General features: G+C 57.1%; 2 protein-coding genes across 2 annotated transcripts in view; both read right to left on the minus strand.

The window, feature by feature from the left end:
- Positions 1-3,034, minus strand: part of ACOT7 (acyl-CoA thioesterase 7) — a gene marked incomplete at its 5' end in the record, with an annotated part of 92,957 nt that extends 89,923 nt beyond the window's left edge. The window contains one exon of the mRNA XM_082613821.1: positions 2,877-3,034. Coding sequence (XP_082469947.1) covers positions 2,877-3,034 — 158 coding nt within the window. The remainder of the gene's footprint in view (positions 1-2,876) is intronic.
- Positions 3,035-11,186: 8,152 nt separating this feature from the next.
- Positions 11,187-12,156, minus strand: HES2 (hes family bHLH transcription factor 2; the record flags this gene model as incomplete). Its single annotated transcript, XM_082615061.1, has 4 exons — positions 11,187-11,437; positions 11,524-11,623; positions 11,922-12,017; positions 12,112-12,156. The coding sequence occupies 4 exons, from the start codon at positions 12,154-12,156 to the stop codon at positions 11,187-11,189; spliced, it is 492 nt and encodes a 163-aa protein (XP_082471187.1).
- Between the last annotated feature and the right edge of the window lie 3,470 nt (positions 12,157-15,626).

Raw genomic sequence — 15,626 nt, forward strand, 5'->3', positions numbered from 1 at the left:
AAGCAATTTGCTAACAAAATGTGAACTAACATCATTCAGAATAAACCAAAAGAAAAATGCTCTTCTGAGACTTTAAATGCTGTCCAGAGCCTGCATCTGTAGGGCTCGATAAAAAGGAGGGACATGGGAATTCCCCGCAGTCCAGCGGTGAGGACTCCACGCTTCCACTGTAGGGGGCACAGGAGGGTACAGCACACCGCAGTGGTCTGGCTGTCCAAAGTCTGGGCTCTCAGGGGTAAACTCCCCACTCTGTTTTCAACTGCCCAGCACTGTGCCAAAGGTTTTAATCCTCACAGCCACCATGAAACAGGCACTGTTATTATCTCCGATTCACAGACAAGAATACTGAGGCCTAAAGCCCACATCTGCAGAAGGCAGAGCTGGGATTTGAACCTAGGCCCTTGGCTTCCTGAGCCTGGGTCCCACTTTTCAGACAAAAAGAGCTTCCATTTACTTACAAGTGCCAGCCATTCTGCCAGGCTCTAGATACACTTTCTTTAGCACTCAGAACAACCCATGATAAAACGGGTCACAGAAAGTTAGGCAGCTTCCAAGGGGCAGAGGCCACATTCACACCCAGGCCTAGGACTGGAGAGCTGGCTCTGACCACTGCCCTCCCCAGACTTTAGGGCCCGAGCCCTTCAACACCTCCTTCTGAACCGAGAGCATGGGACCCTCTTAATCGTCTAGGATGGTGGTGGGTGTGGCATCCTCTCCCTGCTAGACTGTGAACCTCCTAAGCTGGGGACTGAATTTTCCATGTCCCTGTCCCTCCCTCAGGGCACTTCACCCCTTGGAGGCATCCAGTGAAGCTTGTTAAATTCATGGGCTGGGTTGCGCTAGGCCAGGAGGCTCCTCTTTCAACATGGGGTGTCAGCTCAGATGTCCTTAAAGGGCTCCCCACCCTGCTACATCCACTCCAGTGTCCTGGGGTTTCTCAGGGCCAAGTCGCTGTGACCACGGGCCTCATCACAACCCCTCCAACTCCCTTGGGCAGTTGTGTTGGCCACCTGAGGCTCACCTCAGCCAGGTATCCTGCCCACGTGTCCTCAGTCAGAGACAATATGCCATTGTGAATATATGAGCGGCAGCCTGGCAAGCAAGCACCGTGGGTAAGAAGAAGTGTGCGCATACATGTGGAAGTGTCCAGGCTATCCAAAAGCCTATTAACTATGTTAGAGGCTGGTTTTTAAAAAGGTAGTATGCATAGATGGGCTATTCATCATCCTGACGAAGTAAATAAAAGCCCAGCCTTCCACGAGTAGATTGAAACCAGTATGTTCTTTTGTGGGGAACGCAGTGGAAAGAAAGTGGGTCTGGAGGCAGAAGACCCATCAGGAGCTGTGCTTCCCCGCCCTCAGCCCCGGGCTCTCGTGGCCGGATGACCTTACAGAGGCAATGAGTCTCCCGGGACCTCAGCTTCCTCTTTCCTGGCAAGAGTGGTGGGCTCCCTGCCATCCTCCCTCCCAGGGGTGCTGGGCAAACCAAGCGAGATGAGAGATGCTACGAGCCCTTAGCAAATCACGAACTGCAAGGTCACCCGGCCAATATGAGGCAGAGACCGATCCAAGGACCTGATTCCAGGCCCGTCTGTCTCCCAATATCTCCCGATATTCTATTATTTTTGCCCTCAGAACCTGAAGTGGGTGGCGCCAAGATGGCCACACAGCCAATAACAAATCAATGGCGCAAGGCTTCCCCAAAGATTTCTTCTCCCTAGAAAAGTCAAAACTGACCTTGAGGTCAGGAAAGGACTTTGACTCAGTCAGAAGCGGGGGTGGGTTCAGGGCACCCCACGATCCAGCACTGTCTGCCGAGCCTTTGCCTATTCCGAGGAGATGTCACCATCCACAGGAAACTAACCTGGCTTGGACCCAAGGTCAGTGTGACGCCCGGTCTCCAAATCTGAGGCACCGGCCCCCAAACAGGAAGGCGGGGTCACTGTCAACAGTGCATCAAGCGGCACAGGCCCTGTGGCAGGCCCCAGCGCCTGTTCGGCCTTGCCAGCCTCCTTGCTCTTCCTTAGCTCAGGCTCCAACGCCACCATGCCTGTTTCCGTCCTTTCCGAGGGAATGGAAAGTAACCTTGAGGCTGCCCTCCCGCATGTGTCGGAAATGAGCCGGCTCGTGATCTCCGGCGTCCTCGGGGCCCTCTATATACCGGTGCCGGTGGCGGAAGGCAGGGATGGTCCCCTGACAAGAACAACCCCTTGCCCCCTTTGTGTGAGATGCTTCCGGGCTCAATGGACCATCCTCTGTTCTTAGCCGTGAACTGTTAGAGGGGAAAGGTATTTACCGTTCTTCCTGTTTTCAGCGGCCTCCCGCCCAAAACCGTGGCAGGGCACTGAAGGGACCGCATATGTGCAGCCCCCGCCCACTCGGGCACCCACCGATGGGCTCAACCGGCTCCGGCCGCCGCCCAGCGAGCGGGTTACTGCGCCTCACATGTCGAGGGATCCGGTTGGCTTTGAAACACCGCCCGGATAACGACCCCGAATTAGGGGGCTCACTGGGACCTGGGCTGGGGCTCCGGGGCGCTCGGGCAATGGGCGGGGCGGGACGTGGTGGGGCTGCGCTCCGACCCCCGCCCGGGGAAGGGCGCTGCGCCGCTTCCTCGCGCAAACGGCCTGCGTGACCTCGGCGCCGCCCCGCAGATGCGCCGGAGGCCGGCGCGGCGGCGCGCGGGGAAGCTGCCGGATCTGCGGCAGCCGAGGCGCATCCCGGCCGCGGCGGGAGGGCGGGCGGGCGGGGTCCGGAGGCGACCGGCCCGGCGGGGGCGGCGACTGGGGAGGGGAAGGCGCGGGGCCGGTGGGCGTCGGCCAGGCCCGGGCGGCGACTCGGAGTCCTGGCCGCCCGCCCTCCGCGCGCCCCTCTTACCGGCAGATCTGGATGGCGGACGGGGTCTCGGCGGCGGGGCCCGACATAGTGGCGGCGGCGGCGGGAGCCTGAGGGAGCGCGCAGGTGTCTGGCAGGCCCGGCGCTGAATGAATTAGCCCGGGCGGTGCCGTGGAGGGGGAGGGGAGAGGCGGAGCCATTGCGCCGGAGAGGCGGGGCCTGTGCGCCGGCGGCGAATCGAACGCAGCCTCCTGCGAAGCCCCGCCCTTCGCGCCCGCCCTCGTCCCGCCCCCGGGCCGGCGCCGGCTCCCCAGGCGTCCGGTTCTGGCGGCGGCGGGGCCTTGGTGGGGCGCCGCTTCCAGAAGGTTCGGCGGCGGCTGGGCGGAGCCGGTGCGGGGCTGGGCGACCTCGAGGGTCAGCCTCGCTCCGCGTGGCGCGTGTTTGAATGCGGCCTTGCCCCTGCCCGCGCCCGGCTGTTCGGGAGGCCGCGACCGGTACTCGCCTTCTCAGATCAGCCCTGAGAGGAAATTGGGGGCGGTTTCCAGTAAAGGAGCATTCATGGCCGAGATGGGAGGCACGTGGGTGCACAAAACGGGGAGCCAGGAACCTTCAGGCCTCAGCGAGTGTCTCTGCTGCAGGAACACGCAGCTGCTGGAGAGAAGCCAGAAACTGGGGTCCGTCTACACCGCCCGCTGTACACCACCTCTGGGTTGTTCCAAAAAGACTTCCTGAGAGTGCTGAGGGTTTGCTTGGGGTGCGTGTCCTGCAGTGAGGAGCTGTAAAGATGCTGCTCTGATCTGTTGCACACCCTGTGCCCAGCAGTGGAGTCCAGGCCAAGTCGGTGTCACAAAATCCACCCAGAAAAGAGGGGAAAGGTGGTCACATCTATGTGCTGTAATTTTCTTAATTTATTAATTTATTTATTTGGGGGCTGAGTTGGGTTTTCCTTGCTGCGCACGGGCTTTCTCCAGTTGCGGCGAGCGGGAACTACTCTTCGTTGCGGTGCACGGGCTTCTCATTAAGGTGGCTTCTCTTTGTTGTGGAGCACGGGCTCTAGGCATGCGGGCTTCAGTAGTTGTGGCGCATGGGCTTAGTTGCTCTGTGGCATGTGGGATCTTCCCGGAGCAGGTTTCCCTACGTTGGCAGGGGGATTCTTTTTTTTTATTTTTTCTTTTTTTGCGGTATGCGGGCCTCTCACTGTTGTGGACCCCCCCGTTGCGGAGCACAGGCTCCGGACGTGCAGGCCCAGCGGCCACAGCCCACGGGCCCAGCCGCTCTGCGGCATGTGGGATCCTCCCGGACCGGGGCACGAGCCCGCGTCCCCTGCACCGGCAGGCGGACCCCCAACCACTGCGCCACCAGGGAAGCCCTGCAGGGGGATTCTTAACCGCTGCGCCACCAGGGAAGTCCCAATGTGCTGTAATTTCAGAGAGCCATTACTCCGTATGAGACTTGACTTTCTCCCAATTTTTTACAATATACATAGAATGCTTCTGTAGTCAGATTTTTAAAAATCAAAACCCGTGGAACTCAAGCTCGCCCATTTATACTGAACTAAATAGCTCATCCTGGTTACTCCTGCATTACCAGACCAGCAAGGCGGCCCACCACATGTCTCTAAGTCCCAGGAACAGAGGGAGCTGACCGGATCATGTCTATCATTTCAAGATTATTACATTAAAAGTTTCATTTTCTAGTGTGCAAGCATCTAGGGTCACCAAGCCTATTTAACCACCACCTCTTCGCAGTATGGGTCCTGAAATGGATGGATTTCTTATGATGGGACCCAGGAGCAACAGCCAGCTTTGGAGCTTTAGGCAAGGTGAATTCCTTATCTGTTAAAAGGGTGTAATAATACTCACCTTCCAGACCTTTAGGAAGATTAAATGAGATAATGAAAGTAAGAGGCCCAGCACACGAATAAGTTAGGGCCTCTCTTCCTCTCTGTGCTCACCTTCCCTGCTCATTCTTTCTCTCTAAACAACCCTTCCCAGACAGTGCAATGGAACGAGGATTTACTGAGGCCCTGCCCTACTTGTATAGGTGGGCACGTCACTGGGAGAGTTGGAGACATTCTGTTCTGTTCTTTTTCTAATATTTATTTATTTATTTATTCGGCTGCACCGGGTCTTAATTGTGGCACTCGGAATCTTCGTTGCAGCGTGTGGGAACTTTAGTTGCGGCATGCGGGATCTTTTAGTTGTGGCATGCGGGATCTAGTTCCCTGCATTGGGAGCGTGGAGTCTTAACCACTGGACCACCAGGGAAGTCCCCATTCTGTTCTTCAAAAAGCTCAAACTCTGATTGGGAGACAAATCCGGGACACAAAAAGCCTGGCTCTGACCACCTGCTGGACTAAATTCCTAGACTGAGGGGTTCCAGATTAAATAGCCAGGTCCCGGGACTTCCCTGGTGGCACAGAGGTTGAGAATCCGCCTGCCAATTCAGGGGACACGGGTTCGATCTCTGGTCCGGGAAGATCCCACATGCCGTGGAGCAACTAAGCCCATCCCCTACAACTACTGAGCCTGCGCTCTACAGCCCGCGAGCCACAACTACTGAGCCTGCGTGGCACAACTACTGAAGCCCGCGTGCCTAGAGTCCATGCTCCACAACAAGAGAAGCCACCACAATGAGAAGTCCGCGCACCGCAACGAAGAGTAGCCCCCACTCGCCACAACTAGAGAAAGCCCACGCACAGCAGCGAAGACCCAATGCAGCCAAAAATAATTAATTAATTAATTAATTTTAAAAAATAAATTACTAACACATTGTTTTTAAAAAAGTGCAAACTTCCAAACTGCCCCCAACCAAGCTAGTAAATCAAAACAATGTAGATTCCTAGAGTGGCAAGAATTAATGCCACACTTAAAAGACCTAAAGGATGCATTGCAGCTTCATTTACTTGACCAGTCTGGTTCCTGGGAAACCAGATGGATCCCAGAGGACCCAGTTGAGTAGCTGCCCCAATTCCAGATAAGGTGTCTTTTAGTTTACTGTTTGGTGGTAAAATACACATAAAATTTAGCATCTCAACAATTTTCATGCATGCAGTTCAGTGGTATTAAGTACATTCACAGTGCTGTGCAACCATGACCACCATTCCATCTCCAGAACTCTTCTTATCCTGCAAAGTGGACACTCTGTAGCCAGCTGAATGCTAATTTCCCATTCTCACCCCCGCCCAGCCCAGCCCCCAGCTGCCCCCATACTCAGGAGTGTCCTCTTTGCTTAAGTATATATATATATATATATTTTTTTTTTTTTTTGACCTCACCATGGGATCTTAGTTCACCGACCAGAGATTGAACCCCATGCGCTCGGCAGTGAAAGCGGCGAGTCCTAACCACTGGACCACCAGGGAGTTTCCGTTCAAGCAGATTGACCCCCCATCAGGTGAAAGGTATGAGGCTGTTGACTCAAACACAGGGAATCAGAACTCTTGGAGGTAGGACTCAGAAATCTGCATTTAACAATCTTTCCAGGTGGTGCAAAAAAATTGCCGTGAATGATGTCAATGTTTGTGTGAGTCTATACCTTGTAATATTTAGCCTGAAACGGGTGGAGGAAACAAATGGAAGGCATTTGTCTTGATATTGTAATTGCAGGAGACCCACAGCCCGTTCTGGGTAGAGGTGGATTTACCATGAGGCTGATGAGGCTTAAGCTTGGATCGCCCACACGCAAGGACAGGTAGTAGAATGTTCTAGGAGGGAGTTCCCTCGCAGTCCAGTGGTTAGGACTCTGTGCTTTCACTGCCGAGGGTCCAGGATTAAAAAAAAAAAATTCTAGGAGCAGGGGGAGGCCAGGATTGTCACCGGGAAGCATGTTTATGGAAGCATGTTGGTAAATTGCTTAAGGAGAAACCAAAAGGGATGGGACATCAACCTGCAGGCACCACTAGTTTGAAGTGACTTATTTTTTCCTTCTGAATAAATATTCACTTCCAACCTAAATCTATACTCATAATTTTACATGTTTTCTTACAGAGGGCCTCAAAATATAGTCCCCATAAAACCTGAATCTGTCTCTGATTTCTGAGGTCCAGAATGGTTCTTTGTTCTTTAAGAACTTTGTCCTGTGCTCCCCGAGGTTTTTAATTCACCGAGCACCAAGACAGGCGACTCTCGGGCCCTCCCTCCAAACAGAACCAGCGGCAGGCACATGTTCAGCTGGAAATCTCCTTCCTTAGCCCCCAGGCCCGGGAACCCCTCGCTCACAAAGCGGGGTCCTGGGACCAGCCACCAGCCCTTGCTCCCTACTGCCCCCCAATGGCCCTTTGGTGACAAGACACCACGTGTGTACCTAGGGTGTGCCCTCTAGCGCCCTTCTCACGCTCCTAAAACCATTCAGAGTTTTATTATAGCTGCTTTAAGTGGCTGGGGCTTTGCCAGGGCCTCTCAAAACCCAGAGTGAAACCAGTTCCTCACTGGGAACCCTCAGAGGGTGGCTGCCTTCTCCCCAACATCAAGTGCCCGAGCAGCTCTCTGCAGCGTGGCCACCTGGCTGCACAGGGACGCACACGCGCGCACAGGCACCCAGCACCCCAGAGATGCACCCACATGGGAAAGGGGCCAGGCAAAAAGTAAAACCAAGGGAAATAACACCATTGGGTGGGTTAGTTCTCTGGACCGGCTATAGCAAGCTGGTGTGTGTGTGTTTTAAATAACTAATTATTGCTTTAACAATCTCGTCACTTTATTTTTAATTTTTTGGCTGTGCCGCGCGGCATGTGGGATCTTCGTTCCCCAACCAGGGATCAAACCGGCGCCCCCTGAATTGGAACCGCAGAGTCTTAACCACTGGACCACTAGAGAAGTCCCACCCTGGTGTGTTTTTAAAAAGTAAATATGGAGGACTTCCCTGGTGGCTCAGTGTTTAAGAATCTGCCTGCCAATGCAGGGCACACGGGTTTGAGCCCCGTTCCGGGAAGATCCCACATGCCAAGGAGCAGCTAAGCCCGTGTGCCACAACTACTGAAGCCAGCACGCCTAGAGCCTGTGCTCCACAAGAGAAGCCACGGCAATGAGAAGCCCGCGCACCGCAACGAAGAGTATCCCCCACTCGCTGCAACTAGAGAAAGCCCACGCGCAGCAACAAAGAAGACCCAACACAACCAAAAATTAATTAATTAAAAAAAATTTTTTAATTAAAAAAAAAATTAGGGCTTCCCTGGTGGCGCAGTGGTTGAGAGTCCGCCTGCCGATGCAGGGGACATGGGTTCGTGCCCCGGTCCAGGAAGATCCCACATGCCGCAGAGCGGCTGGGCCCGTGAGCCATGGCCGCTGAGCCTGCGCGTCCGGAGCCTGTGCTCCGCGACGGGAGAGGCCACAACAGTGAGAGGCCTGCATACCGCAAAAAAAAAAAAAAAGAAAAGAAAAATTAAATATGGAGTCTTCCCTGGCGGTCCAGTGGTTAAGACTCTGCACTGCCAATGCAGGGGGCATGGGTTCAATCCCTGGTCGGGGAACTAAGATCCCACATGCCTTGCGGCAAGGCCAAAAAAATTTTTTTAATAAATAAATAAAAAGTAAATATGGCTGCTTATTGATGTTTCGAGTAGGAGGTGGCTGCCTGCACATGATGGGGACGTGCCGCCGCTGTCTCCAGAGTGGTCACCCCAAAGCACGGTGGCAAGGATTCTTCAAAGCCACAGATGCTTCCAGACGTTCCCGCAGGCTATGTTCATTCTGATCCTATTCCAGATAAACCAGTGGAAGACTCATCCCGAGCAGAGTAATTTGTAAATGTTTGTTAGAGGAGGAGTCCTTGGCAACCTGCTCTTTATCCTCGTGGAAACGAGACCTGCCTTCTCCAGATTAACTGGTGCCCGGGGACAGGTGGGGCCTGTCCCCAGCCTAAGCCTCCCCAACGGCTCAGTGCCCTGACTGTCCTTAGGTCATTGGACGATTTCACCCACTGGTTTATGAGACATGGGAGCCTTGCCTCTAACCAAGCATGATAACCAGACAGAGTTAGACTCAGTCACGGGACCAGAACAGAGAGGACATTGCAAGAGCTGTACACTGGGCACTCTGTGAGCCTTTATAAGGATCATTAAATGCCCCTGAGTGAGGCGGCTTCCCTCCCACGCAGAAGAAGCCCGCTCTGCCCTCGGCTCACCTTTGGCCATGAGATGGGGCTCTGGGAATACCTGGGGAGATGCCAGGGAGAGGCGCCGGCAGGGGCCCTGTAGGGGAGGGATGTGGGTGTCCCTATTTCATAAGCCCAACTCAGAGGACCAGCTGAGACCTTCTAGGCAGCTCTTGCACGTCCCTGCTGGGAAACTGGCTTCTCGCCTCAGGCCCAGAACCTCACCCACCCAGGCATGTCTCAGCTCCTTGCCAAGGCCTGGCTGGCCTCTGGCTCAGATCCCCAGAATGCCTGACCCTATGTGTCACTGGCCTACCTACACGCCCCGTCCCTGACTGCTTGTACTGTGGCTTGATTGGAGTCAGATCAACGAGAGTCATAGAGTTGGGGACCCAGATGGGGCTCAGAAGCAAGCAGTAGTCAAAAGGAGGAGAGGGGCCTCTGGCTGGTCAGTTTTTACCGAATTTCGACCCATACGGAAAGTTCTTATTTGAAGGGACACGGAGTCTGCCCAGTTTGTGCCGATGGATGGGAGTCCTTGACCCAAGGGGGAAACTTGAACTCTCGCGGCGAGCGTGGGCTTGTGGGCTACGTGCCCCGCTCCACTCGCTCCTGGCAGCTCAGGAAAGCAGGCTTGCGTTCCCAGGAACTGCCCTCCCTACTCTCCACACCCTTCCCCACATTTGTCCCGGGGAGCTCATGCTCTGGTGCAGCAGCTTTTCAAAGTGATATCAGGGCTTGGGGGACAGGAGTTGAGGCCACAGCCAGTCTGTCAGGGTTCAGTAGAGTGTAGGCCCGTCCCATCACCCGTTCGTTGGCTCACGATGTTTACTGAGAACCCACCATGAGCCGAGTTCCTTGGGGACAAAGCGGTACACTCAGCCCCAGCCCTGCCCCGCAGGAGCTTACAGTCCAGCCAGCTGGGCCCAGACAGGCGGTAGGACAGCCCACCTTGCTGGGGGCTCACCGTGCTGTCTTCACATTGACTTCTTCAGTAATGCCCACTGCTTCCCCACATCCTGCCACCAGAATCAGTGCCATGGTCATCATGGGTTTATGTGGCATAGCTCAATTTAGTGACACCCCCCCCATCAGCTCTGTCTTCTTGCCCCTAGTGCCCTGGTCCTAGTGCACAGGCTGTTGGACCGGGGACCGGGGGAAGGACTCGCAACCTCCCACAAATGCTCAGCGAATCCCCAGGAGATGCTGGGAACACGACTGAGAGTGGGCCACAGATGCTCCGGCCTTCTCCTGGGCACCCACTGCTGGGATCCACAGCACCCCACCACCACCACTGGACCTTTGAAGGCTCTCTGGCTTCCATGGGGAAGAAAGAAAAGTCTTAAGAACAAGTTGCTTCCAGTTATCTGTCCTGACAGTAGCAGAGAGCAGTTCAAAAGAGAAAATGAGAAAGGCGGATTCCTGTTCCTTGACCTGCCGTGTCACCCCTTGAATTTCTGCTGCTCCAGGACATGGGACCTGCTCACCTCACACTGGCACCAGCTCTGTGCTGGACCTGGGCCCTTCAAGGTGGCAGTCTTCCTCATTCTTGTCCCACCCCTTCACACCCCAAGACCACCTGGCCTGGTGTGTGGTACACAGGTGTTAACTTAATGCTTTGGGGAAATAAATCCTTCCCGAGACTACCTAAGGAAGCCCCCACCACCAGGGACACAGAGCCCTGGCTGCATCCTGTCCCTATAATTGGAAGCTTTAGGCAGGGAGCCCAGGAGTGAGGTCATGGCTCCCCAGCTTTCAGAGCCCATCAGGCCATTGCTGCTGTGTGCCCAGAGGTTACCAAGCTGAGCTGGAGAGAAGGCAGGTTCAAGCAGGGCTGGGAGAGTGGTGACTAGTCAGAGCAGCTTGCTGCACCTGGCTCAGGTGAGCTCCTGGCCCAGCCCTTGGGCTGGTGCCAGCGCTGGGGCAGGTGTGTGGGCTGCCCAGGCAGCAGTGGCTGGCCCAGCTCTGGAACCCTTCCACCAACTGGGGTGGCAGGCTTTTTCTTCTCCCTGCAGCCAGCCGCCCCTTCACCTCTAGCCCAGACACCCCAAGTCGGGGCTGAGAGCAGCCCTCTTATTTCCTGAGCCCCCATGGAGGTCATTCTGCCACACAGCTCACAAACATCCAGGTCTGGCCAGGCTGTAGGTACCAGGCTGGTCCCTCGTGGTGGGAAGGAAAGCCGCCACCAAGAGCTTCCTCAGTCTGTCCAGCATTCCTGGTCCCTCGCTGTCAGCAGGGCCCCGTGGACCGGCCAGGGGACTACCAGGGCCGCCAGAGGCCTGGGTCCCGAAGAGGCGCAGGTGGCGAGGGCGCGGGCGGTGGGGAGGGTGCGGGCGGGCCGCAGGAGTCCCCCGCGCGCCCGCCGTCGGGGGTGGCGCTGGCCGCCCTCCGGCGCAAGTGCTCCAGCAGGCGAGCGCTCACGGCGGGCTCCAGGACGCGGCGGGTGTGTTGCACGCAGGCCAGGCGCGCCAGGCAGGCTCGGTAGCCCTCGCGGTAGCTGTCGGAGGGCGCTGCGGACGGAGAGCGGCGTGAGGCGCGGGGTGGAGTGAGGGGCGCGGGGCGCGGAGCCGGGCCGGGGCGGGGCAGGGTCACTCACTGGGCGCTGCCGTCGGGCAGGAGGACGCAGGCAGCTCCTGCAGGAAGCGCACGGTCATTTCCAGGATGTCCGCTTTCTCCAGCTTCGAGAAGCAGGAGCTCTGCGCCCGGCCACGAAGGAGAGGGACAGAGAAAGGGACAAACAAGACAGAGCTCCGGCAGGCTGCCGTGAGTACCGCGCTCCCAGGAGCTGGTGCCGGGCCTGCCGTAGCCCGCGGTGGGTCATCTCCGCCGAGCCTGTCCTACCCGGGCTCAGCCCTGGGCGCCGCGCGTTGTCCCCTCGTCGGCTTCTCCGGCAAGGGCATCTCCGCCCGCCCGGCCTCCTCGCCCCGCGCCCCTGGAGCCCCCTACCCCCAGCCCCACTGCGCCCGGCCTGTCCCCGAGCGCCCCGGCACTCACCTCCCTGCCCAGGAGCGACAGGATGAGGCCCTTGAGCTGGCTCAGGCTCTCGTTGATGCGCGCGCGGCGGCGCTTCTCCAGCAGTGGCTTCAGGCTCTGCAGGCGGGCGCGAAGGCCGCGGTTACGCGGGTCGCCGTCCAGGCCCCCGCCCCCGTCGCTCTGCCCCCAGCCGCCAGGCCCCGTCTCCTACCTTGCGCAGCTCCGCCGGGTCCCCTGCCCTCCGAGGTAGCCCCATGCTCGGCGGGAAAGCGGCGCCGCTGCGGGCCCTCGCGTGGCAGACTTGTGCCCGCCCAGACACCGAACTCAGACCGAGGCCCGCAGGGAGGTCTGGTGCGCGGCCTGAGCGGGCGCCAGTGGAGCGCGCGCCACGCCCGCAGCCCGGCTTTAAGGAGGCAGCGCGCCCGCTCCGCCCCGTCCCGCCCCGCGGAGCCAGGCCGCCTGTGGGTCCCACCTCCGCCTTTGTTCCTGCGCGGGGTTGGGGCGGAAGGGGAGACGGCGGAGGCCCCGGGGTTCCCGCTCCAGGCCTTCGAGTCCCATCTGCTGCGAGCCCGGGGCGCCCTCCTCCCAGAGCACCTGCAGGGGTGTGTGTGGGCGCCATCGGAGCCCTCGCTGCCCTGACCCTGGGGCAGGAGGCGAGCGGGTGGCGCCAGGCCCTTGTCCCTTCTTGTCCAACGCCGCCCTTCTTCCCTCATTCGGGATCAGCGCCTCCTCTGAGCCCCGCCCTGGGCTTGGGCAGGTTTCCCAGCGGCGGCAGGACCCCCAAGTCCCGGGCCTCAGGGAGCTACCACTCGGGTTTCTACTCTGGGGAGGCACTCGGCCCACCAGTTGTTCTGCGGGGCTGGAAGGGGAGACTGAGGCCCGGAAAGAGACCTCAGCTTGCTCCGGCTCTAACGGCTGAAAACTGGCCAGGCAGAACCTGGGCCCCTGTGGCTCCATAGAGTTCTCCGGCCCTCACCGAGTTAGGGACTACCTGGTTCCCCTGTCCTCGGTTTGGAGCGGGGAAACTGAGGCCCAGAGAAAACGAGGCAACCCAGGAGCGCCCGGAGCTCATTTTCATTTCACTGGCTCCAGCTCCAGGCTCCCACCTACAGGACCGGCGGAGCTCACGTGACGAGTGGGGCGGGGCAGTCCTGGGTGCCAGCTCTTTGCTGCCCATCTCCTCCCTCCGGGCCCGCTTCCTCGCCGCGTGGCCGGTGCTGCCGCAAACTGGCTGGGCGTCCCCCAACCATCTGCTCGGGGCTGCCCTCCGTCCACCGGCTGGCCGGGCAACGGCCAGCACGGCGGACTGCCGGGCCGACCCGCAGGAGGATGGCGGGCTGGACCCACCTAGCCGGGCCGGGAGGAGGAACCACAGGGCGGAGCCGACCGGCGCTGTCCTGGGTGCTGGACGGGGCCCCTCCCCTCCACCGCACAAACCCCATCTCCGCGCCCCACTTTCGACGTTCCGCCTAAGTCCCCTCGGGTGGGTGCTCCCCAAGCACGGCTTGAGAAGACCAGCGCGCCCATCAGGAAGGAGCCCGGAGCATCCGGGCGAGTGGGAGCTCGCGCCACCCGTACCTGACTGGCCACCACGTATGGAGCACACGCTGTACGTCAAGCGCCTTTTGGCCCTCCTTTCCATTACCCCCCTAACAGTCCTAACTATGAGAATAAGTCAACACATCTAGCGGAGCAGGGCCTGGGCATGCCTGAGCCACGTCTCCTCAAATTGAATCGTTGAGCTCAGGGTACCTATGCGCCGGCCTCCTCCAAGGTTATTAAATGTTCTCTCTCTCTCTCTCTCTCTCTCTCTTTTGGCCACACGGCCTGGCTTTCGATCTTAGTGACTGAGCCCGTGCCCTTGGCAGTGAAAGCGTGGAATCCTAACCACTGGACCACCATAGAATTCCCTCATTAATTATTCTTTAGGGGCTCAAGAAAAGGACTTCATGGATCCTTAACTGATGCCCCACATGCCACCCCTGGCCACACACACTGGCTCACTCAGCTCTGTGCCGACAGGCCCCCCTGCAGCACCAACATCTGCATCCTTGCTGAGATACCCTGAAACTAGCTCCTGGGGAAGAAGGTTCTTTCTAGAACATCCCCCTCCGTGCCTGTGGACCACGGTTTGAAGCCTGGAGGGTGGGGAAGCAGACTCCATTTTCAGTTACCCCAGATTTTAAGTCTCTCCTTTCTTCTCCCATTGCTGTTCCCTTCAACCAAAGGATTCTGGGGGTTTTGCTGGTTACCTGGAGGAAGGAGTCGTTTATAACCAGGGGAACTTAGGTAAGACAGCCGAGTGGACAGGGTATGGGGGTGTAGGTTTTAGGGAAGCTGGAACCACTTAGGGTACAGTGGGGACACACTCCACCTGGGTGCCTGCTCTTGGGGGGGGGAGGTCTGAACAGGTGTTTTCCACACAACAGGTGGGCAGATTGCCTGATCCCAGCAGAAGAATGAGAGGAAGCCTCCTGGTGGGGGAGGGAGCCCCTCAACTGACATCTGGAGGGTGGGAGACATTGGGGGTGCTCTGGGCAGGGGGAACTTCAGGTGCAGAGGGAAGAAGGGCACAGCAGGGTCAGCCTCTGTGAGTGTCAGCCCCTGAGCTTTGCCCCTTTCTATTTGTGCCACTGTGGACAAGATATGTTAAAAAACAAAACCAAACAAACAATGTAAAAGAATGAAATTAGGACATTCTCTAACACCATACACAAAAATAAACTCAAAATGGATTAAAGACCTAAATGTAAGACTGGATACTATAAAACTCTTAGAGGAAAACATCAGAACACCCTCTGACATAAAGCACAGCAAGATTTTTTTGATCCACCTCCTAGAGTAATGAAAATAAAAACAAAAAATAAACAAATGGGATCTGATTAAACTTAAAAGCTTTTGCACAGCAAAGGAAACCATAAACAAAACCAAACAAATTAAAAAAAAAAAAAAAAAAAAAACAAACCTCCCCGTGCCTCAGTTTCCCCAGCTGTAAAATGGGTATACTGTTGTACCTCTCTCATAGCATCCCTATGGGGCTAAATATTCAGGTGAAGCCTGGCATGGTGCCTGGTAAGCAGTAGGGCTTCCAAAAATATGTTCTTGCTGGTGTGGGCTCACTAGAGATGCTGAGCAGGACCCCGTGGACCCAGTGCAGCCCAGAAAGGACAGAGAAGCCCTGGATCTCAGCCTGACTTTGAGTGGCATCCTCAGAAAGGAATCTGAGAAGATGGTCAGCAAGGATGAGTGCTCACATGTGACTTTTATGGAGATGTCCCTATCAGCAGCGGGAGTGGCTCAGGGTTGTCTCTCCTGCCTTGCCCAATGCCATAGCAGCAGCACATCACCCTGATCTGGACCCCAAAATGACAAAACCATGTGATAGTTGAGGGTGTCCAGGACCAGGGAAGCCAACATGGGAGTGCAGGGATTTTTTTTTCCCCCATGGAGGAAGCACAAGGGAGGGGCCCTCAAGATAAGCCATTTAGCTCTTTGTCATCAAAGCACTCCTGCCACTCGCAGGCCTCAGGGTACAGCTCTGCTCGGGGCTAGAGGAGGGCGGCTCTGGCAGGCACCAAGAGCTAGTCGAAGCACTGAGGCTGCCAGGATAAGACTCCTCCCTCCCCTTGTCCCCTTGGGTAGGGGTCCCAGACCCCAGCCGTCATAGGTCCCATGGAGGAGTGAGGCGGGTCTGGCGTGGTGAAAGTGGCTGGGAACCCACCTGGC

This window comes from Mesoplodon mirus, assembly GCF_964341445.2.
Source record: "Mesoplodon mirus genome assembly, chromosome: 3".
Classification (NCBI taxonomy): Eukaryota; Metazoa; Chordata; class Mammalia; order Artiodactyla; family Ziphiidae; genus Mesoplodon; species Mesoplodon mirus.